The sequence below is a fragment of the Erinaceus europaeus genome, chromosome 3 (assembly GCF_950295315.1).
Source record: "Erinaceus europaeus chromosome 3, mEriEur2.1, whole genome shotgun sequence".
In the NCBI taxonomy this organism is placed as follows: Eukaryota; Metazoa; Chordata; class Mammalia; order Eulipotyphla; family Erinaceidae; genus Erinaceus; species Erinaceus europaeus.
The window spans coordinates 126,906,717-126,931,584 of NC_080164.1; the positions used below are offsets into that span (position 1 = coordinate 126,906,717).

The 24,868-nt window shown below is 42.8% G+C and overlaps 1 protein-coding gene across 1 annotated transcript; it reads left to right on the plus strand.

Moving 5' to 3' along the window:
• Positions 1-16,517: 16,517 nt before the first annotated feature.
• On the plus strand, positions 16,518-24,646 carry CXCL13 (C-X-C motif chemokine ligand 13). Its single transcript, XM_060188622.1, has 4 exons — positions 16,518-16,629; positions 18,589-18,721; positions 23,655-23,744; positions 24,020-24,646. Exons 1-4 carry the CDS (start codon positions 16,563-16,565, stop codon positions 24,072-24,074), a joined length of 345 nt encoding a protein of 114 aa, XP_060044605.1. The 5' UTR covers positions 16,518-16,562; the 3' UTR covers positions 24,075-24,646.
• The last annotated feature ends 222 nt before the right edge of the window (positions 24,647-24,868 follow it).

Sequence of the window (24,868 nt, forward strand, 5' to 3'; positions counted from 1 at the left end):
CAAGAGTGCTGGATTTGTAGTGCAGGCACCGAGCCCCAATGATAACCCTGGAGGAGGAGGAGGAGGAGGAGGAAAGGAAAAGGGAGAAGGAGGAAAGGGAGAGGGAGAAGAAGAAGAAGCAAGGGAAGAAAAGGGAAATGAAGAGTGAAGCTTGGACTGGTGTACTGCAGCAAAGCAAAGGACTCTGGACTAGGGAGAAGTAGAGGGAGGGTGTTGGGTCTCCACTGCATGATGGTGAAGAGAGACTTAGGGATTGGTGGTGGCAGTGGTGTGCAGCCACCATGTAGGGAGGTAAGAAACTGTGCCCGTGTATCAGCATTGCTCTGTAAATTAATATTTCCCCCAATAAAGTGATAAAAAGAAAAATAACATAATGATAAGAAATGATAAGAAAAAGATAAGAAAAAGAAAATAACACTGAAACCTGGAACAAAAAAGGAATGGCTGGGAGGACACTTGACAGGTCCTAGAAACCAGAGGAAGGCAGCAGAACCAGAGGGGTGGCAACAGGACCTGGACATTAGGGACCTCCCCACCCACCTGCCACCAAGATCACACACAGGGGCAATCTGGGCATGGCGTGGACTTGAATCACAGCAGATTCAAAGGTTTTGGTGAGAACAGTCAGATGGGTATTCTAGGACTTGAGTTCAGCTTGCTGGGGGTCCTTTCAGATATCTTATCAGATAGGAGACCTGGTTGTCCCCCAAGACTTACACAGGAGGAGATTTCACTTGAAATCCAGGCAGCCAAGTGCATGTCTGGCATAGTTAGCTCTGCTTTAAAGGTGTAGAGATCCAGAGAGTTATCAATACACAAACAAGCAGTCAGAGCTGTGCGTTTCATTCCCACCTGTCTTTTCATGCTCCAGGTATTCTCTTTCCACTGTCCTGTCATCTGTCCCTTGAGTTTTAGAGGTCTGGGGTGCTCTTTCCCTAAATCCCTTCTTGTATACCAATAGGGTAAGCCATTTCTGACCAGAGAAGATGGGTAGAAAGCCAGCTTCATTTCCCTGACTGTATGCTGCTCTGAATCACTGATAAAAACACAAGCGTGTGCAAGCACATGTGAAGTGCTTGAAGAGCCAAGTAGGTTTAAAGACAGTCACCTCTAGCTTACAGTAAGAGGCAGCAAAGCTCACATCATCTCCCGCATTCTACTGCTGGGAGTTATTCCAGAGCTGGTCACTGACGTAGTCACAAAGGATGATCGGGCACTCGCTGGAGACCCAGATTTTCTAAGTAACACCATCAACTCATGTGCCTTTGAGGAAGTTGACCTCAGGAGTTTAACTTAATGGGAATGTATAAGTGAAGCAATGAAGAGAGTCAAGTGTTTTACGTTTGACAATGCTTGAAAATTTTCTGAGACAACTTTACACTCACTGAATTCTTGCATGTACAGATAGGTGGTACCTTCTCTTTCTGTGGGGAAGACATTTATGGCTCAGATTTAGAGTGGGCAGCCACAGGAGAATGAACTCTCAACGTCTGGTCTCCTGAGTCCAGTGAAAACCTTGGGGAGCTTGAAGATAGAGGGTGTTCTAGTACAAAGGGTCACAGGCCACAGTACCATTCCCAGAAGGGAAAGGGCTCTGTCACCAATCAGCAGAGGGAGAAGAGGAGCCATGCTATGGGCGTGGGGACGAAAGTAGTCTTCCAAGACTGCTTGGAAGTATGGGGTCAAGGGTCCTTTTTTTATATAGAGACAGAAATAGATAGGGTCCTTTTTTTTTTTATATAGAGACAGGAATAGATAAGGAAAAGGGAGACAGGGAGGAAGAAAGAAAGACATCTGCAACCCTGCCTTCCCCTCCTTCAGGTGGAGACAGGGGATTGAACCAGGGTCCTTGCACAAGGTAGCATGTGTACTCTATGAGGAGTACTACCACCCATCCCCACCAGGGGTCTTTCTAAGCACTGTCAGGGACCAAGCCTGGAGATCTGGCTGGGTGAGGGCAGGAAGGACAGTACTACTCTCTAGGCACCAACAAAAGGTCAGCATTCTGCTGGGTGACACGGAATTCAGAATGAAAGCTGTGTCGCAGCAGGAAAGGCTGCTTTTCTTTAAGAAGTAACATCTGGAGCTGGCCAGATAGCTCACCTGGGAGAGTATCTACTTTGTCATATGCATGACCTAGGCTCAAGTCTGGGCCCCACTGCTCTGGGGGAAGGTTCCATGCTTTCCTTACATTCTCTCTATCTTCAGTGTTTTTAACTCATTTATTATTTATTAATAGAGATAGTGAGAAATCAAGAGGAAAAGGAGAGAGAGAAGGGGGCGGGGCAGTGGTGCACCCAATTCAATGCACAAAGCCCTGGGTTCAAACCCCACTCCCCACCTGCAAGGGAAAATTTCATGAGTGGTGAAGCAGGTATGCAGGTGTCTTTCTCTCTCCCTCTCTATCTTCCTCTCCACTCTCAATCTCCTCGCTGTCCCATCAAATTAAATAGAGAGGGGGAAAAATGGTTGTTGAGAGTGGTAGATTCTTAGTATTGGCACCAGCCCCAGCAAAAGCCCTGGTGGCAAAAAAAAATAATAATAATAAGAGAAGGTGAGGAAAAGAGTCACCTTCAGCCCAGCTTCACTGTTTGTAAAGCTTTCCTCTTGTAGGTGGGGACTGAGGGCTTGAACCCCAGTCCTTGCACATTGTGTGCTCAACCAGGCATACCACCACCCATCTCCCTGCCTCTCTCTCTGAAAAAGTTGGCCCAGAGCAGTGAAGCTATGCTGAAAAAGTGGCAGCTCCTTCCTGACAAGACTTGCTTCAGTACAAGTTCTGGGGGCTCAGCATAAAGGAAAGAGCACTGGATTGTGACTCAGAAAGGAAAGAAAATACTGTCTAAGTATTTTCCTCAGACAGTATGCTCCTTCAGGGAGCATCATAGGGAAGATGGGAGGGGCGAACACTGAGACAACTACTTTCTATCCCACATCCTAGAAGAGCTCAGCTTCTCCTCTGCCTACTGGGCTCTGGGAGAGGTTGACAATACTGCTGGCCACCTTCTCAAAGGGCCCCACTGCTGTCCTGCTAGGCACTTGGACTAGCCTCTTTCCTCATTCCAGGCCCCATTCATTGTCTACATTGGCTGGAAGAAAAAGAGAGCTTTGAATCATACAAATATTGATTTTTTTTTCAATAAACAGAGCCAGCCAAGATTGTTCACCTATAACCAAAAAGTGGCAAAAACAAAAGGCGGCCAAATTATAGAATTTGGACAAGTTTCCTTACACAGCAGAAAAGGGAAGTTCAATGTTACTGGAGACATTTGTCTCTACTACACACCAACAAGTTGAGAATCCACAGGTTCCACTCAGAAAGAAAGGGGTGGGGTTGTCTAATGCTAAATTTCCAAAAATATCCACATTTCATTTCTTTCTTTTATCGTTTTTTATAATCTTTATTTATTGGATAGGAACAACCAGAAATCAAGAGGGCAGGGGTGATAGAGAGACAGAGACATAGAGACACCTGCAGCACTACTTCACCACTCACAAAACTTTCCTTCTGCAGGTAGGGACTGGGGGCCTTGAACCTGGGTCCTTGAACATTGAGTAACATGTGCACTCAACCAGGTGCACAGCCACCCGGGCCCACATTTCATTTCTAATGTAGCTACCGTACCCTATTATTGTGAGTAAATAGAAACAAATCCATATGGGTAGACTCAGAGGGTAAAAACTTTAAAATATCCAGGTTCTTCCAACAAAGAAGAAGCATTCACGTGGAATACATAAACAGCAGTCTTTGCATAAACTCAGCCTGAGAACTTCAGGCTCCTAGTGGTCAGCAGCGAGATTGCAAAGGGTCCTTAATTAATCTGCACTCCAACATAATCCGAAAAGTGGACTGGAAAGTGAGGGAGTTCTGAAACAAGAGGTGAAACTGGAGAGAACACCAGGAACCACACAGAACAGCACAAGGTCTTTGGGGCCAAGGAATGGTATAATTGGCTTTGTGTTTTGAAATCTTAGACTCTAGGGCCCAGTGGTAGCACATCTGGTCAACACACATGTTACAATGCGCAAGGACCTGGGTTTGAGCTCCCAGTCCCCACAGCTTTGCAAGTAGTGAAGCAGTGCTGTAGGTATCTGTCTCTCTCCCTCTTTATCTTGATTTATCTCTCCCTCTTGATTTCTGGCTGTCTCTACTCAATAAATAAAGATAATTTAAAAAAATTTTAAAGAAGACTCTGGCTGAAGGGTAGAGAATAAAAATGGTGTGTGTGGGGGGGTAAGAACAGTGCGGGCAGTAAGTTACTGCATCAGAGTTCTAACAAGGACAGCGGTGGCTCAGAATAGTAGGTGGCAAGGAAAGTAGAGACATTAATGATCTGAAGTGACAGCAACTGTATCCAAAGACATACAGGAATCCAAGGGAGTGATGGGGACACTCATGTTTGCCTGGAGAGAATTCACAGTGAGAAGCCTTGTGTCTAATTAAACACAGGCAAAGGAATATGAGTTTAAGAGGCCTGTGTCACCAAGTTACAGATGTTTCCATGACGCCAACCTGACTTCCCTGGGCAGACAACCTCACCAGTATGTCCTGGTCTTTCCCACTAAGGAAAGAGAGAAACAGGTTGAGGGTATGGATCAACCTGCCAATGCCCATGTCCAGCAGAGAAGCAATTAATGAAGCCAAACCTCCCACTTTCTGCACCCCATAAAGATGTTTTATCCATACTCTGAGAGGGATAAAGAATAGGGAAATGTCCCATGGAGGAAAAGGGATATGGAACTCTAGTGGTGGGAATTGTATGGAATTATACCCTTCTTATCCCACAATCTTGTCAATCACTGTTAAATCACTAATAAGAAAATTATTTAAAAGAAAAAAGGAGGAGTGTCGTATGCTTTACATTGGCTTGTTCTAGCCCTCCCCCTCCAAGAGAATTGGATGAGTCCTGTTAATTTCGCGGGCCTGCTTGGCCCCGCCCCAAGGGACCCTGGGAGAGGGTTCCGGAGTCCGAGAGTTCCTGAGTTCCCCAGTGACAGAGTTGCTGAGTTCCGGAGTTCGAGAGTGCGAGAGGGCGAGAGTTTCTGAGTTCGAGAGTAAGGGAGAGGGTTCCTGAGTTCCAGAGTAAAAGAGAGAGTGCTTGCGCCGCCGCAAAGAGACAGCAGAGTTCTGTTTGGTGATTAGTTTGTCTTAGTTTGTGAATCGTTGTTCCTGAATAAAGAAATACAGCTGCCCTGCCCAGCCGTTGTCTCCACGTCTCTGTTACCAGCCGTGAAGCAAGCCAGCCCGGCAAGAGCCTCCGAAATTTTAACAACAAATGGCGCCCACGTGGACCTGACCTGCGCATCTCTCAGATAAGTAAAGACAATTTGGCTACCTATGTACTATGGCCTTCTCTTCTGCTTGTGAAGAGATCTCCAAAGGCCTCTGCTCTTTCTTCACGAGACTGTTTTGCTGTTTCTGGAACATTTATCTCTGGACCACTCTGTGGTTTCCACTCGCTCTGGCGAACTCACAACAGCCAGCGGGAAGAGCCAGCGGGCGGGAGGCAAGGCGCGGAGCTGCTGTTTCCACCTGGTCAAACAGCCAGCCAGCCGGCTGCGCCCAGACAACCCCGCGCACCGCGCCAGCAACCCCGCAGCCCCGCAGCCCGCAGGAGGCCTACGCCACCATGCAAGAGCCCGATGCCAGCTCGCTAGAGCCCGATGCCAACATGCTGGAGCCCGAGGCCAACATGCTGGAGCCCGAGGCCAACATGCAAGAGCCTGAGGCCAGCCCACAGGAGCCGGCTCTCCACCGCGTGACGCAGGGCACTGGACGCGTGATCCCTCCACGCTGCTCGGCCACTGCGAACAGGGCAGCAGACATGGCAGGGCCATGGGGCAGGGCCGCGGCGGCCCATCATGGCCGCCACCCCTGGGCACCTAGGCCCACGCCTTCTACAAAGATGGCCTGCCTGCCCTCTTTCTATGAATTCTGGAACCATCCCGGGCCTCCCGGACCCCCGGGCTCCCTGCCAAAACTGGGCACACGAGATCTCCAGCCGCCGGTCCGGTCTGAAGACAGCTGGAGTACGCAGAGATTTGTGCAGAGATCGCAACCTGCAATTCCTAGAAGTGGAGCTGCGCGGGAAGCCACCTCCGGATGGTGAACCCCCCCCCAACAACTAAGACAATATAGATTTAAATTCGTGTTTAAAATGACATGTCTTCGTAACAAAGGTTTCTCTCCTCGTGTATTAATGACTATGTTTATGTGTATGTTTAAAGTTTGGTAAACAGTAGCTTTAAGGCTAAATTCTTACTAGTCAAAGATAAATGAAAAAGGTTTTCAACGTAATTCTCATAAAGATAAAAATTAACTTACATTTAAAGTCTGAGGTAAAAATTAGTTAACAATCAATATATTTCAACTAAGTTGGTCTAAACAAAAGGTTAAATAGACTTGTTGATATGTAAAACACTACCTTCTCTATTAGAAATGGTAGATCGCACAATGGCTATGCTAATTATTCTCATGCCTGAGGTTTCCTCTCCGGCCCACACCTAGGGTGTGTCTCCATCTTGAATGGGTGTAACAAAAGGTTAAAAGACATTGTTGATATGTAAAAGTCTCAAATTCCTTCTCTATTAGAAATGTTAGATCGTGCAGTAGATATGCTAATAACAAGTTTTGTTTCATAGTAAGTTGCAGCCAGCTGCCTTTGGGACCCTAGGCCGTTCCCCGCCCCCATGCAAATGCCCGTCGAGGCAAGTAGCCCCCCAGAGGCAAGAAATGTTTTTTTTTTTCAGATATGGCCCCCTCAGGCCTTCCCTTGGCAACATGCTGGTTTTGGTTATATATGTTTCTGTTCACCCCACACCCTTGATACTATAGTCATTTAGTTAAAAAGAAAAGGGGGAATTGTCGTATGCTTTACATTGGCTTGTTCTAGCCCTCCCCCTCCAAGAGAATTGGATGAGTCCTGTTAATTTCGCGGGCCTGCTTGGCCCCACCCCAAGGGACCCTGGGAGAGGGTTCCGGAGTCCGAGAGTTCCTGAGTTCCCCAGTGACAGAGTTGCTGAGTTCCGGAGTTCGAGAGTGCGAGAGGGCGAGAGTTTCTGAGTTCGAGAGTAAGGGAGAGGGTTCCTGAGTTCCAGAGTAAAAGAGAGAGTGCTTGCGCCGCCGCAAAGAGACAGCAGAGTTCTGTTTGGTGATTAGTTTGTCTTAGTTTGTGAATCGTTGTTCCTGAATAAAGAAATACAGCTGCCCTGCCCAGCCGTTGTCTCCGCGTCTCTGTTACCAGCCGTGAAGCAAGCCAGCCCGGCAAGAGCCTCCGAAATTTTAACAACAGAGGAGAGGACTGTGTGTACCTGCGGGTCTGTTCATGTTTAAAGAATAGTGTCAGGCCAAGAAAAAAAAAAAACAAGTATCTACATGAAGCAAGGATGCTCTTGCTAGGAAAAAAAAAAATGAAACCACTACTTTTATTCTTCACATTCAGAATGTTATCCAAGGCTTTAGCATAAAGATGTGCTAGTGAAAGTACAGATGATGAAATATTAATAGTAGGTGTGTGTATCATGGAATCTGAGCAGGAGAACTGGAGTGACTCTTGTTGAGGCAGACTTTAAAAGGCTACAAATGTAGCCATACAATGTCACTTTGACATTGGTACTCAGTGGCTTCCCTGCTCACAGAAGGTCCTCTAAATCACAGAAGTTGGCACCAAGCCACCACTAAAGCTGAGTATGACTACATGCCAGAGAGCTGATGTGCAATCTGATTTTGCAATCTCAGCACCAAGAAGTTGGATCTGACCCAGAATTTGTTGGACTACTTCAGATTTTTAGGGGTTTTTCTCCATGATAAAGATTTAACCCAATTAAAAAAAAAAACTCTCAAAACTGACACTTTTTTAAAAGCCATAAGCCAAATGAGTCACTTGTGCACTGAACAGGTCTGCAAGCCAGCCCTCCTGTCATCACTGTAGGTCTTACCTGTGCCTGCCTGCCCCAGAATCCACTCCCTGCTCCAGCTGCCTACCTGCCCACCTTCAGGTGCTGTGAGGGACACTGCCCTCTAGCAGTCACCTTGCAAATCACCTTAAGCTTGTCTGGGACTCACTGAATTTCAGTTGGATTTGAACCAAACCTGGAATATAGATTTATTACCCTTGAATACCTTTCCTGCAGGTCAGAACTGTGAAAACATCATCTGCCAGACAAACACTGCTATTAGCAGTTCAACCAACGTGAAGCTGATGACAGAAAACCTTCAGTGCATTTGGAGCTAATCCTGCCTCTATGATCTCTCCCTACGGAAAGGAAGATCACTAGTTTTGTTGAAAGTGGGTAAAAATAGAGTATTGGGAGTCCTGTGGTAGCGCAGCGGGTTAAGCGCACGTGGCACAAAGCATAAGGACCCGCGGAAGGATCCCGGTTCAAGCCCCCAGCTCCCCACCTGAAAGGGAGTTGCTTCACAGGCAGTGAAGCAGGTCTGCAGGTGTCTATCTTTCTCTCCCCCTCTCTGTCTTCCCCTCCTCTCTCTATTTCTCTCTGTCCTATCCAACAATGACAACATCAACAACAATAATAATAACAATAAAAAGACAAGGGCAACAAAAAGGAAAGTAAATAAATATTTAAAAAATAGAGTATCGGTCCAAAGACAAACAGCACTGTAAGAAGAAGACCTTTAAACACAAGCAACCATACGTGTCAAATAGAAACCTAAGTAATTAACAGGTGTTTATTTTTATTGACTTAAAGTATTATACAACTTAGAAGTATGATTTCACACTCCACCCCCATTCCCTCTCTGCCCCCTCTGCTAACCACCATAGTTTTCACAGAGCTAAGTGCAATCTTAATTTACATCAGGAGTTTGGCTCACAAACTAAGTGAAAGGCACTTCTTATGCATAATGAATCATCTCTAGATACCTGCTGTGTCACACAGCATCCACAGTTAATAGTGCTGCAGTGTCCTTTTAAAACTACATACGCTACTTCTTGAATGCTTACTATCTATTCAAATACTAAGTCAATCACTATCCAGATGGTACTGTGTTCCCAACCCAACTGCCTATTATTAGTAGCCATGGACACAGGAGGGTCTGGGAGTGGTAACAAGGAAAGGTTGGAGTGGGGATACAAACGCAGACTGTCCAATATCAGAAACTGGGCTCCTATTCTTCTTTCTGCTGTGCTGAAAGGTGTGTGAAAGGAAATAAAAGTCTGACTGGATAAAAATATTTGCTGATAGAATTTGAACTGGAGTTGGTGTATTGCACCAAAGTAAAAGACTCTGGGGTGGCAGGGTGGGGTGGGGGAGTGTTCAGGTGCTGGAACATAATGGCAGAGGAGGAACTAGTGGGGGTTGTATTGTTATGTGGAAATGTTGTACATGTACAAATGATTGCATTTTTCTGTCAACTGTAAACCATTAATCCCCCAACAAAGAAATTTAAAAAATATTTGCTGATAAAATAAAGTAAGTTCAGCAGCGAAGCAATTACAGAAACCAGACCTTCCACCTTCTGCACCCCATAAAGATCTTTGGTCCATACTCCCAGAGGATAAAGAATAGGGAAGATATCAAGGAAGGAGATGGGATACAGAGTTCTGGTGGTGGGCATTGTGTGGAAATGTACCCTTCTTATCCTATAGTCTTGTCAATATTTCCATTTTATAAGTAAAAATTAAAAAAGGAATTATGTTTCTGCCTTCTGGTTGAATTGCTTTTTATTTTTTTAAATTTTTTATTTATAAAAAGGAAACAGTGACTAAACCATAGGATAAGAGGGATACAACTTCACACAATTCCCACCACCAGATCTCTGTATCCCATCCTCTCCCCTGATAGCTTTCCTATTCTTTAAAACTCTGGGAGTATGGACCCTAGGTCTTTGTGGGATGCAGAAGGTGGAAAATCTGGCTTCTGTAATTGCTTCCCCGCTGAACATGGGTGTTGACAGGTCGATCCATACTCCCATCCTGCCTCTCTCTTTCCACAGTGGGGCAGGGCTCTGGGGAAGCAGAGCTACAGGACACATTGGTGGGGTTGTCTGTCCAGGGAAGTCTGGCCGGCATCATGCTAGCATCTGGAACCTGGTGGATGACAAGAAAGTTAACATACAAAGTCAAACAAATTGTTGACCAATCATGAACCTAAGGGCTGGAATAGTACAGATGAAGGGGGGGGGGGGGCAGCTCCATTTTGTAGACAGCCAGTAGTTAAATTCCAAAGGGCTTGTGGCTATACTAGTTTTTGTTTTTGTTTTCCTTTTTCTTTTTTTTCCCTGAGCCTAAAATCTGATATGCTGGTGGATCCATGTTATTGTCTGGGGAGATGATGTCATGGCTGGAAAAAGGACCAGAAAGCTGGATCAGGGAAGAGAGTAGCTCCCTAATATGGGAAAAGGGTATAAATATTGTTGATTGTAAACCCCATTGATTTTATGTGATCTGGGGCCCATAATTATCTTAGGAGACTGTATAACCTCTGCATCCCTGTAGATCTGAGCTCACATTCTGTGGTCATGAGTAGGAACATTCCATGCTGCCCCAATATCGACCCATCTTCCTCAGGTGTAGTACAGAGTATGTTGTCCATCCTACCTTCGAAGGATGGAACAATCTCTACCATTGTTGATCCAAGTTGAGGGAAAGGTCCTCTGGGGGCCCACAAAGGGGTCTATTTTGTTGTTCCTGATAGAAATGACCAGTAACAATGGAGAGAGGGATTTATTCGAATTCTAGACCCATCAAGTCTGTTTGGGAATCTCCAAGAGTCTCAAGATTAGGGCCCCAGTTGATGGAATGCCCTGATAGTGACTAAAGAGTCATTAAAGTATACCAGTCTCTTGCCCTTATTGAATTGCTTTTTTAAATTCCTTGAGACACGGTGTTGCTCAGTTTGGTCACTGTGGTAACTTTTCTTGTCTCCTATTTTCTTGTGTACCACTTGAAAATTATAAAAATTGTATCTGGTCATTTTAGACTCTACCATAGTACTGTTGTTTACTGTCTATTAGATACCAAACCTTTGGTTGATTATATCTTTTATATATTTGTGTCATTTCTTTTTTTTTTAATTTATTGAGAGAGAATTTCCTTACCATTGTCATTGCTCTGCATTAAGCTGTCAGTGAACATGTTTGTGCTGTGCATCATGGAACCCCTACACCTTACTCTGAGCAGATGACTTGTCCAAACATTTCTCTGAAGCCAGTTTGAGTATGTTCATGACTGAAGCTATTTTCCACCAGTGCTTCTCAGCCTTAATTGTGCATTCATGGCATGTTGAAATCCTGCTAAACTGCAGGGATTGGGGACTCTGAATTTTCACAAGCCCCCAAGGCAATATGGCAGTGACAGCTCATGAATCATGATAGGAATACAAGTTACCAGGCCACCAAGTTTCTCTTGGGCCTACAGCGAAAGTTTAGTTTGATTACAAAATCAGGTTGCGGGAAGGGGGAACCTCCCAACAGTTTTCTCATCTTCCCTAGGTTTTTACATATATGATTATAAAAATCATGTTTAAGATGAACCAAGTTGGGGCCAGGTGGTGGCACACCTTGTTGAGCACACGTTACTGTGCTCAAGGACCCGGGTTCGAGCCTCCAGTCCCCACCTGCAGGGGGAAAGCTTTGCAAGTGGTAAAGCAGGGCTGCAGGTGTCTCTCTCTGTCTCTTTCCCTCTCTGTCTTCCCTTTCCTCTCGACTTCTGGCTGTCTCTATCCAATAAAAAATAAAGATAAAAAAATTTAAAAAAAAAGATGAACCAGCTTATCTGTTTTTATGTTCCAAATAATGGTACCTATAAAAGCTGCTTTAAAAATAAAATATTTCAGCTCACATCCAAAATGTATTGATTTAAAAGACTTTTCTTATTGGCTTCATTGTTTTTGAAATTTATATCCCTGCTAGCAATAAGATCATGAAATCTAACTTGAAATTTCTAGAATCTTGTCCCCAGAGACCATTTCAACTTCTAGTCACATCTTGAGATAGATAGGAAGAAGCTTTCTTTGGTGCATACTAAGTCTAGAGCTCTGGACACAGGAAAGATCAAAATCAGATTTCAGAGTTGCTCTGGAGTTAGCTGCTTGTCTCAGTAGCCCTAATTTAACAAGAGTCAATTCTGGAAGTCCCTAGATTTATTCAGAGTTTGTTTTTTTTTCTAGTTTAATTATTTCTCTTTTTTTCCCTTTATTGGGCAATTAATGTTTTACACTTGACAGTAAATACAGTAGTTTTTTTTAAAAGAATATTTTTTTTAATTTTTTTAATTTTATTGATTTACTTTCCCTTTTGTTCCCTTGTTGTTTTTATTGTTGTAGTTATTATTGCTGTCATTGTTAGATAGGACAGAAAGAAATGGAGAGAGGAGGGGAAGACAGAAAGGGGGAGAGAAAGACACCTGCAGACTTGCTTCACCACCTATGAAGGGACTTCCCTGCAGGTGAGAAGCTGGGGGCTCCAACTGGGATCCTTCCACGGGTCCCTGAGCTTTGCGCCACGTGCGCTTAACCTGCTGCGCTACCACCCAACTCTCAGAATCTTTTTTTTTAAATGCCATTGTCCCTGTCTTTTCATTATGGTCAGCAGCACACACTTTTGTTGTAACAGTATCACACATAACAAAGGCAAAGGTAAGATCCCTATATGGGAGTACCAAGATCAAATTACATATGAGGGAAATGGATAAATCATAATCTGAAAGTGATCATTTTCAAAAGACACACTACTTTTTTGCCTGCCAACTCATTGTAAGTAACAGAGATAATGTTATCAATTAATAGCAGTGTGACAAGCTAGATAATGAACTTTTGCCACTTAGTATTGTACTAATGTAGTCAGATTTGCAGTTTAGCCCTCAGAAGTGTGTGTGTGTGTGTGTATGTGTGTGTGTGTGTGCGTGCGTGTGTGCGTGTGCGTGTGCGTGTGTGTGTGTGTGTGTGTGTGTGTGTGTGAAAGAGAGAGGGAGGGAGAGGGATAAGGAGAGAGAAAGAGAGAAGGTATAGGAAACTCATAATATAAGAGAAATAATGACAGATAAAAGAAGTTTCAAAAAGAACAAACCAGAGATGATGGCTTCATTCTTTTTTTTTTTTTTTTAAGATAAATTGGAAAAAACACAGGTTTTCAAATTATGGTGTAAGTTCAAAGACCTAGAGGTATTTATCTTTTAAGTAAGTTTATATGAATTTTTATGATAGAGAGGGTCTGGGTGATGGCATACCTGGTTGCACATGTTACAATGTGTAAGGACCTGGGTTCGAGCCCCCAGTCCTTACCTGCAGAGGAAAAGCTTTGCAAGTGGTGAAGCAGTGCTGCAGGTGTCTCTCTTCCTCTATCCCTCTCTATCTCCCCCTACCCTCTAGATTTCTGCCTGTCTCTATCCAATAAATAAATAAAGATAATAACTTTTTTAAATTTTATGAAAGAATCAGATCAGAGCTCCACCTGTCATTTGTGTTGCTAGGGACCGCAACCCACAATCTCCAGCATACAAGGCTTATACTCTACCACTGAACCATCTACTCAGTCCCAGTACAGGTAAATTTTAGAGTAGAAGTTAGTAAGACCTACTTTTCAAAATATTTATTTTATTTGATAAGACAGAGAAGTTGAGAGTGGGAGGGAATATTGAAAGAGGGTGAGAGACATTTGAAGTGCTGCTTCACTACTCATGAAGCTTCCCCACTGCAGGTGAGGACTGGGGTCCTTGAGTATGGTAACTTGTGCACTCAACCTTGTGCACCAGTGCGGATACAATGTGTGTCCAGTTCAATCTATTGACAATAGATTGGGGGGTGGATGGATAGATAGCTGGAAAGGTTATGTGCATAATAATTTGCTGAGAATTCTACAGATACTAGGTGATTTCATTCTCCAAAGAATCCTTCAAAATTTGCATCACCCCATGTGAAAAATCTCAGGCATGAAACAGATCTATCTAAAAGTCATTGACCTTATGGCCCTGTGATCTGAACTCAACCTATACTGTATAAGCCTGTGTGACAGTGCTGTATTCATGGCTCAGATCTCCCCTAAAGAAAGAACTTCTGGCCAGCTGCAAGAAGTATAGTTAGTTGAAAACCTCCAGCTGTTAGCCCTCAGAATCTGTTCCAGAATTCTACCAGAGGACCCAGCTAAGCATGGCAAGAAGAGTAGGGCTTGGCCATTTCTATTATTGCGGGAGTCTTTCCATAAACAATATTTTCTCCGCGGCTCCCTGTGAATTGTCATAGACTTTATCAGATCAGTACATAACTTAACGCTCTCCCTCCCCCATCCTTCCTGCAGTCTGTCATAGATATTATTCTGAAGGGGGGGGGAAAGTTATACCCATCTTAGCAACTACTTCCCAGGGGACCTAACTAATAACACCCTGTCTCTAAGTATGTGGGATGCTATAAAGGATCATTAAGAATTATCTTGAACCAAGCAGTGGTGCACCTGGTAGAGTCCACACATTACCATGCATAAGGACCCTGGTTCAAGCCTCCATTCCCCACCTGCAAGATGGGGAAGCTTCAAGAGTGGTGAAGCAGTGCTGCAGGGGTCTCTCTTCCTCTCTATCTCCCCCTTCCTTCTCAATTTCTCTCTGCCTCTATCAAATAAATAAAATACATACTTTAATATTTATTTATTCCCTTTTGTTGCCCTTGTTTTGTTGTTGCAGTTATTGTTATTATTGATGTCACTATTAAGACAGAGAGAAATGGAGAGAAGAGGGGAAGACAGATAGGGAGAGAGAAAGATAGACACCTGCAGACCTGCTTCACCACTTGTGAAGCGACTCCTCTGCAGGTGGGGAACCCGGTGCTCAAACCGATATCCTTATGCCGGTCCTTCCGCTTCGTGCCATCTGTGTCTAACATGCTGCGCTATCGCCCAACTCCCATAAATAAAATATTTTTAAAAGTATTCTCATGTAGTGATCAGGGGGTGACTGAACTATTAGGCCACTACCATATAGACATTAGGAAGAACTTTCTAACAGCTGACACAACAGTGAGAAGCCTGCAGACTGACAAGTCCCCAGTCCCTGCCGTCATTCTGGTTGATCTGGGAAGCCCTGTTTCTAGGTAGACTGTGTAATATCTCTACGGCTCCCACCCTATTGACACTGGAGAATCAGGAATGCTAAATCTCCAAATGAGAATTGAGCATCCAGCATCAAATTGTTTAGGAAGCTTCACCAGAACAAGAAAAGCTTTCATTTTCCACTAACCCAGCGGGTCTGGTTTGAGAGAGCCATGTTAGCACATACTCAGGCAGCCATGTTGACATCTAGATCAGACTAGCTGTGTACACACATTTCTCTCTTTTTAACCTAAGTGCTCCATGCAAGTAAGCTAAGACTGCGGGTCAATTGCCCCCATAAGTTATTTAGTGGTATTTAAACCAAATTGCATATAAGCTTCATTAAACAAACTATAAAATGAGCAATATGACCTGATAGAATTCTTTTTTTTTTGGGGGGGGGGAAGACTTGATAGAATTCTAAAGTTGCGGGAGTCGAGCGGTAGTGCAGTGTGTTAAATACACATGGCGCAAAGCGCAAGGACCGACATAAATATTCCGGGTTCGAGACCCCGGCTCCCCACCTGCAGGGGAATTGCTTCACAAGCGGTGAAGCAGGTCTACAGGTGTCTATCTTTCTCTCCCCCTATGTCTTCCTCTCTTCTCTCCATTTCTCTCTGTCCTATCCAACAACGATAACATCAATAACAACAACAATAACTACAACAATCCAACAAGGGCAACAAAAGGGAAAATAAATAAATAAATATTAAAAAGAAAAAAAGAATTCTAAAGCTTCCTCCATCAAAATATGGTTCTCAAGCTCAGTGTTCTGCACACAATGGCCAGAGATGCTATTATCTCTATCTTCACTGAGACACAGGTGTACCAAGGAGGGAACACACACTTCTCCCTTTCCAGGATCACCATGGTGAATGAACAGAGTCCATAAGCAGCCACATATCTCAGACAGGAGATGGGAGGTGGGAAAGTCAGGCAGGAAGGAAAGCAGTCACCTGCAGAGGCAGGAGAATATTCACTAGGTCTACAAATACTTCCTGAGCACCTAGCAACAGTTAGACTCCCCCGCTGGAGCTGGAAACTCAGTGATGGGCCTGGCAGAGTCCCTAGCTCCACAGAGCCTGTATTCAAAGACCCATGAGAAAGCCTGCTGCTCCTTCTCTGAGAGAAGCAATCAAACACACAGTACTAACCGTGACCCAAGAGACTGCTGGGAGTGCCTTTGAATCGCCATCTTTTCCTTCTCTCCACACCACCAATTCCTACAGCATCCTGTAGCATTGGCAGGCTATATTTAAAAAAAAAAAAAAAAAAAAAAAAAAAAAAAAAAAACCCTACTATACCATAGTGATCTGAAGCAAATTCATAAAATTTGCTAGAGGAATTCCAAAAAAAGCAAGTTCAGCAATATTTGGGGGGGTTTTCAAATTGATGATGCAGCTGGCCTAGGGGAGACAAAGGCAGTGGGAGGGCCCTGAGTAGTGTAAATAAATAGGCATCTCCCTGGGCTGAGAACCCACAGCTCCAGCCCAGAGCTGAAGTCTGAACTCCACCTTCAGGCAGAATGAGGTGCAGCCCCGGATCTCTGCTGCTGTTGCTGCTGGTGGTCAGCTGTCTCTCTCCAGCTCATGGTGAGAACTTTTGCTTATGCTGTCATCCCCTCTGAATGAAAATGCTCTCCAACCGCTTCAGTGTTTATTTGTTTAGAAAATGGGAGGCATTCGGGCAAAGGGGGAGAAACTGCTCCTAGATTTTTAAAAGTAAGTACATAGGGATTTAACTCGTAGAGACTAGAAGATATACATTGCCAAGACTGCTATTCATACAAGGAAAATATATTGCAAATTCACTGTCCACATGATTTATACTTGGTTCAGTTACTCCTGCTTTTTTATTTTCCAGATCTAGCTCCACTATAGCTAATTCTCTCTCTCCCCCTCTCTGTCTCTCTCTCTTTCTCTCCCTCCCCCCTCTCTCTCCCTCTCTTCTCCCCTCTCCCTCTCTCTCTCACTCTCCCCCCCATGTCTCTTAGTGCTATTTTGTCTCTCAGTGCCACCCTTTCTGATCAAAACCTTTGTAGCGCTCAAAAACACTAACCTCAATCAATTAGTCTCCTATAAAGAGCATCACTCAATGCAACTTTAATGAGACATGACGAGCTCTGGTGTGCTTCTTTATAAGTACAACAGGAATTGTTAATTACATGCTTCTGCAAAGAAGCAGACTTTCTAGTCTAGAGAAGAGGCTGTCTTTATATGAACAGATGACTCCAAAAGTGGTTTGAGTTTTATACAACTGAGGGACTTAGATGCATATGCAGGATGGCTTCCTCTGCTTGGGTGTAGAGAGCAAAACTTTGTTCTTAAAATATCAGAATTTTTCTTTTCAATTCCTATTTCATTCTATGTATTACTTTCATTCTTGAAGAATCTCATCTCTCTCCTCTTCCACGAAGTTTTGTCATTGTTCCTGATAAAGTTCTTGGTACCTAGTTGCATTTTGGACCTTGGGTAAAATTTACCTTGGGTAAAACAACATTCTATGGACATAGTGTGTTGTTAACCCAATAACTATAAATACTTTGAGAGCCAGTCAGGTCCTTCTTATTCACAAATACATATCAAACGTATAGGTAGTGATAATGAATATACTTGAGATGGATCACTTATGAGAGGTGTCTAACTAACAACTTTTGTTGAGTAGATATGGTCCAGATCTACTATATGCTTTTGTGTCATAATTAGTTGCAGTTGAGTTGAAGGGCTAATATATTAAACAAAAGCAAAAAAAAAAATGTCTTCTGAGGTATATCCTCAAACATAGAAGTGCAAGTGGTGGGGTGGGAATATGACGTGAGAGAGAAGCTATAACCACATTTCATTGCTCCAGAGATTCTATAACAAGCTTCTGTTCTCAATTTTTATGTATCAAGGGTAAAGGTCAGTTGATCTAATGATGTATTAATTATAACCAAGTTGTAAGTTCCCATGGTGACAGGACTCAAATTTTATTATGTAGGGATTCGGGTGGTAGCGCAACGGGTTAAGCGCACATGGCGCAAAGCATTAATGGACCGGCGTAAGGATTCTAGTTCGAGCCCCCAGCTCCCCACCTGCAGGGGAGTCGATTCATAGGCAGTGAAGCAGATCTGCAGGTGTCTATCTTTCTCTACCCCTCTCTGTCTTCCTCTCCTCTCTCCATTTCTCTCTGTCCTATCCAACAACGATGATATCAACAACAACAATAACTACAACAACAAAACAACAAGGGCAACAAAAGGGAAAATAAATAATAATAAAAAAATTTTAAAGAACATTTAAAAACAAATTTTATTATGTGAACTGTGACCTAAGTAGCAACAGAATGCTTTCACAAATCTCAATAGGTGTGTGTAGGGTTTATTTCATTTTATTTCTAGGGATTGAGAGGAAAATGTTTAAAGCCAAATCAAGTCAAAACAAATGGAAATACATACACTAAAGACATATGGTTGAAAGCCTGAAATTTTTGCATAGTATGAAAGATGGTGTCAAAGTCTAGCTATAAGTGATATGCCAAAGGGACCAAAATAATGACTTCTGTGTTGGCAGGTGTTCTGGAGAGTCATTACACAAATCTAAAGTGTAAATGCCTCCGAGTGGTCTCAACCTTTATCAGCCTCCAGAACATTGAACGGATTGAAGCCTTTCCTCCTGGGAACGGGTGCCCAAACATAGAAATTATGTAAGTTGCAAGAAAAATACATATGATTCTTTGCTCCCAAAGAAAACCAGATCAATGTTTCCATAGTGTATTCTTTTAATTTCTTTTCATTTTTAATAAGTTATTTGTTTTCTAGAAGAGAAAGACCAGAGGTCCATTCACCTCTGGCATATCACAGTGCTCGGGACTGAACCTGGGCCTCGGGTATGCAAGTCTTGTGTCTTTATGCAGAAATATCTCCCCAGCCCTTTAATTTTCATTGAAGTAACAATGGACTATAACATTAGACAAGCTTGATATGTCTGTGCTGTATTGTGATCACCACCAGAAGTCTCGTTTCCCTACTCAAGAATCTCAAAATGCTTTGAGTGTTGCTTCAAAAATCTCAAGGTAATAATGAGAACCAGTATTATTTTCTAAGTACTTACTTAGAAGCACCCCTGAGCTACATGTATAATATGTATTTATTCATTTTCTTCCTTCAACAGACCTACTAAGGTATGTTTATAGCTATGATCCTCTAGAAATGCAGAAAGTGAGATTTAAGGAGCAGACTCCCTGCCAGAGGCACATCATTACAAGGGGCAGTGGAAAGTACTCCACAGAGATCTCACACGCTGTCTGGTGAACACCACTAGTCCACAGAAATCACTGGACATGCTGGAATGAAATCATAATAGTCTCAGATACTAGAAAGAAAGGATAATTATATTATATGACAGAGGCACTAGATATCAGGACAGTGGCAACATGTTAGACACCGAAATATATCCAAAGTGATGGTACATTGGATATATCTGTCAAAGCATTTTCCATAACACACTGATGGAGACCACACATGCCACATGTGAAGCCCCCGGTACAATGTCATGCATAGTAATGAGTGTTCAGTAAGTGTTGGCTGCAATATGAGGCATAGTTGTGTTAAAATAGTCTGGTATTTTTTTAATTTTTCACTCCCAACAGAAAATAACACTTTCATAGAAAGGGATGAGATTTTCTTCATGTTACTTTTCTATTCCCAATGTTCTACTCTCTTAATAATAGAAGGAATATCTGTCATGTATAAAAAAATAACCTATGTAATAGAGAGTCAACAAATAATGAACTGTTGTATTGGACATCTAAAGTGAAGTCTTAGTTCTGTCACTACCTTGAACTTGCATATCTCCCTCCTGGGTCTATCTAATAACTACAACAACAATAAACAACAACAAGGGCAACAGAAGGGAAAATAAATAAATAAATAAGCAGTATACTTTCATTCACATCTTTACCAAGTTCTAATTAAACTCAATTATTATCCTCAGATTCTGAGATATGAAGTCCAATTCAACTACTTGGGAAGAGTTGCAGTGGCAGGGTTGAAAAGTTGGGCTTCTTTCCTTTATTATTATTTTATTTTTATTGTCACCAGGGTTATCGTGGGGGGGGGAAGGGTTGGAGTCTGCACAACAAATCCACCACTCCTCGTGGCCATTTTTTCTTTTATTTTTTTCCTTATATTTTTATTTAACAAGACAGAGACAAATTCATACGGGTGGGGAGATAGAGAGGGAGAAAGAAAGACAGGCACCTGCAGACCTGCTTCACTGTTTTGGGAAGCACAGCCCCTGCAGGTGGTGAGCAGGGTCTCAAACCAAATCCTTGAGCATGGTAATATTTAACTGGGTATGCCACCGCCTGCCCAGGGTTCTTTATTTCATTATATTTCCTCTGTTATGAATTAAGTCTCTCAATTCTCAGCTTTAACTTCAATCATTTTAATGCTATTTTATTTCACGTGAAACAGAGTTTTGGAAGAAAGAAAGAAAGAGAGAGAGAGGGAGAGAGAGAGAAAGGAAGGGAGAGAGAGAGAGAGAGAGAGAGAAAGAAAGAAAGAAAGAAGAAAGAAAGAAAGAAAGAAAGAAAGAAAGAAAGAAAGAAAGAAAGAAAGAAAGAAAGGAAGAATCTAGAGCATCACTGTGGTACATATAGTGCTGAAGATCAAACCAGAAGCCTTTGACATGCAAGTCTGGCACTCTGCTAGCTGAGCTATCTCCCCAACTGCTCAATCATTTTAAAGTGACAAAAACTTGACTTCATGTCTTCTCAGCAAATTCTTTATTTTTATTGTTGTGAGGGTTTCTCCACCATGGGAAGGGGCAACTTTTTAACATAGAGAGAGACCAAGAGACAAAGGAGAGACACTTCATCTCTGAAGCATCCCCCAGTGCAGTGAGGTCCAGGCTTAAACCTGGGTCCCATATATGGCAAAACAGGTGTATTCACAGGAGAGCTATCTTAGCAGCCCATCTGCTCACCAAATTCTACATTTCTGAATTTCAGCCAGATAGAGAAACAAACACAAGTTATTCTGAAATGCATGGACATACAGGCCGGGAACTTGGGAATTTCTAAAGCAATAGCATTTCAACTGTAATAAAAACAGACACATTTCCATATTCTGTGACACAGGAAGTAGACAGTAATACATGTAAGGCATCCGAAATCTAAATAGTGTAAGTTTAAAAACTCAACAGTTGGACATGCATTTCCCATATGCAGTTTCAAATAAAGAAAAATCTAAAGTTGTTTTCAACTTGTATTTATCCCTTACTTGCAATGTGAAAAATAAACATCTGTACCATCTATGCATTTCTGGACAGTAACTAGGTTTATTTACAAAGCTTAGGGAGGGAAGTAGAAAAAAGATATCCCTTTACAATTGTCTTTAGGCAGTCTTAGCATTGAGAATACAGATCACAGATTCTTCTTTCTTTCTTTTTTTAATATTTTATTTTATTACCAAAGCACTGCTCAGCTCTAGTTTATACCAGTACAGGGAATTGAACCTGAGACCTTGGAGCCTCAGGCATGAGAGTCTGGTTTCATATCCATTATGCTATCTCCCCTGCCCCACACCAGAAATATTTCTATAAGAAAATATGTATTCACACCAGTTGGGGAGGGGGATACTAAGGATTCAGGTTGCCAGAAATCTGTTCTTCCATCATGACCTCAGAAACAAATCTGGAAGACCCAAACACCCGCTGTTCTATAATTTCTGATCTCCCTAAGATAGAGGGATCCGAGCACTTCAGCATTTCATAGCTAGATAAATGACATGCATTGAGAAATTGTGTTTCATTCAAACTCACCCCAATGGAGAGGAGAATCTCAGACCAGCAAAATGACTCACTTGGATAGTGTGCTGCTTTGCATGTGCACAACCCAGGCTTAAGCCCAGCCTCAGCCACATTCAAAGAACCTTCAGTGCTATAGTATCTCTCTTCCTCCCCCTCTCCCTCTCTCTCCATCTATGAGAAAGAGATAGAGATTGAGATAGATACAGAGAGAGAGAGACATCTCCAAGCTTGCCTGGGAGACCTCACTTATTCCACTACAGCCGAAACACTCAGCAAGGATCTGGATGGTTTCACAGTGGCTACCACACCAGATTTGTAAACTAAGGTCCCAAGTTCAACCTCTGGCATTGCATACACTGCAGTGATGCCATGTTGTTGTTTTATAATATTTATTTCTTGATTTATCTGTTTATTTTATTTTTTTAAAGTTTTTATTTATTGATTGATGAGAAAGATAGGAGGGGAGAGAGAGAGAAAGAACCAGACATCACTCTGGTACATGTGCTGCCGGGGCTTGAACTCAGGACCTCACGCTTGAGAGTCAAGTGCTTTATCCACTGCGCCACCTCCCGGACCACTATCTGTTTATTTTTAAAACCACTCAACGTTGTCTGGCACTGGGTAAGCATTCAGATCATAGCATGTAAAGTGGCCTCTGGCACTTCCTTTGCTTCCATGCTCTCAAATGCATTTGTTTTCAAAGATCATTGAAATTCACTAAGCCTCAAATTCCTCTCTGAAAGTGAGGAAATAACAGTTCCTCTAGTATAGGAATCTCATGAGATTACTTGAGATGATTAAGTGTTACCTGCAGAGCAAGAGCTCTGGCAGGCTGCAGGTGCCTTATCAATATCTAGAGAGTGTCCTCTAGAGAGTGTGTTCTATAGTTTTTCTTGTTCTCCCAAATGCACTAGAGATCTAGGGGCCAGGAGGTGGCTCGCACAGTAGAGCACACACTTTACCATGTGCAAGGACATGGGTTCAAGCCCCCAACACCAATTGGGAGCTAGCTCCATGAGCAGGGCAGGGAGAAACTCCAAGAATGATGGATTGGGACTGTGGTATCTCTCTTCTCTTCATCTCTCTACTTCTCCATCTCTTAACCTGAAGTTGAAAGGGGGGGAAGTATGCCAGGAGTAGTGGAATTATGCAGTCATGGCGGCCCAATTCAAAAAAAGAAAAAGACATTGTGATAAAGCTTTAGAAGTGAGCCAACCGGGAGTCGGGCTGTAGCGCAGCGGGTTAAGCGCAGGTGGCGCAAAACACAAGGACCGGCATAAGGATCCTGGTTCGAACCCCGGCTCCCCACCTGCAGGGGAGTCGCTTCACAGGCGGTGAAGCAGGTCTGCAGGTGTCTGTCTTTCTCTCCCCCTCTCTGTCTTCCCCCCCTCTCTCCGTTTCTCTCTGTCCTATCCAACAATGACGACAATAATAACTACAACAATAAAACAACAAGGGCAACAAAAGGGAATAAATAAATAAAAAATAAAAAAAATATTAATAAAAAAAGAAGTGAGCCAACCTTGGTCAGCTTTGGTCAGCCTCCTCCAAATCATGCAAGGTTGCCAACAAAGCAATAGGCCCATCATGTGGAATGTCAGCTTCACACTCAGTTCCACCCGCTCACGCACCAGTCTGCACATGGAGTCTTTTCTTGTTCCTCAGAACTTGAGCCACAAATCACCTTTTCCAGACTAAGTACAACCTACCTCCAATTTCACTTCCTCTGGGAATAATTACTTCTATACTTAGCTCGTAAGTGCAGTAATTACTAAAATGTAACTCTGCCATATTTTTATTTATCTTTGTCTCTCCCTCCACCCCAGAATCTGGAAGAAAAAAGGAAATGCTGTATGTTTGAACCCTCATGCCAAATGGACTAAAAAATTACTTACAGATGCAAAAAACTTCCAGAAGTAAGTAGGGCATACCAAAGGTTTTCAGACTTCAGTCAGGACGAAGTATTTTGTTCATGGGGTGGTAAAAACAGGGGATTTTAAGATGAGGTTCCCAAGATAAATGGTCATTCTTCACTCCCTTGACCTCTCAGCTGGGGAAGGACAGGATCCCAACACAGTGTGCAAAATATTCATTGTTTGATAGTGTCAGGGAAAAGCCACCATTTCTGATAAAGCATTTCTCTAAACATGATTCTCTTCTGGTGTTTGTTTGTTTGTTTGTTTTTTAACAGAAAAAAGATTCCTCCAACTATGCGATCTTCTGTGTCTTCAAGAAGAACCTCCTGATGCCCATAACCCCACTAAGGACACCTGCTTCCCTCATTTCTGCTTCAAGGTTTAGTTTTGGGTTTGGCTGAACTTTTTCCAGGAAAATAAAATTCTCCCATATAAATGAGCTCAAGAATAAATGTGCTGGTTTGAGCCCCTGGCTCTCCACCTGCAGGGGAGTCACTTCACAGGTGGTGAAGCAGGTCTGCAGGTGTCTATCTTTCTGTTCCCCTCTCTGTCTTCCCCTCCTCTCTCCGTTTCTCTCTGTCCTATCTAAAAACAACTACAACAACAATAAAAAACAAGGGCAGCAAAAGGGAAAATAAATAAATATTTAAAAAGATGTACTGTCATTGGTAAAATCTAGTAACATTCAAAGATCCCTGAATTAAATTCATAGAATATTCTGGGGAAATATTTAGAGTAACATTCAAATGTTTTCTTTTATGCATTTGCTTTAATTTTTTTTACACACATCTTTTGCACTGTCTGGCTGGAGGGTCTCTCTTGTATCCTAACTCTGTAATGCCTCCTATTAATCTAATGCTATTGAATAAACTTAAGTTTTTTGCTTAATTATGAGTAATTCATTCTTTGTCTAAGATTTATTTCTTTATGGGGGTGAAGAGGAGAACCAGAGCATTACTCCGGCACACACGGTTCTGGGTTTGAACTCTCATATTTGAGAGTCCAAGATTTTATCCACTGGAAACTGTGAGAATCTACTCAAATCCAGGTATCATCTGATTCATCTTTGTGAAAAGTAGCACTTCCTCATGCTACATTTCTTTGTATGTCACTTGCCTTTTTGC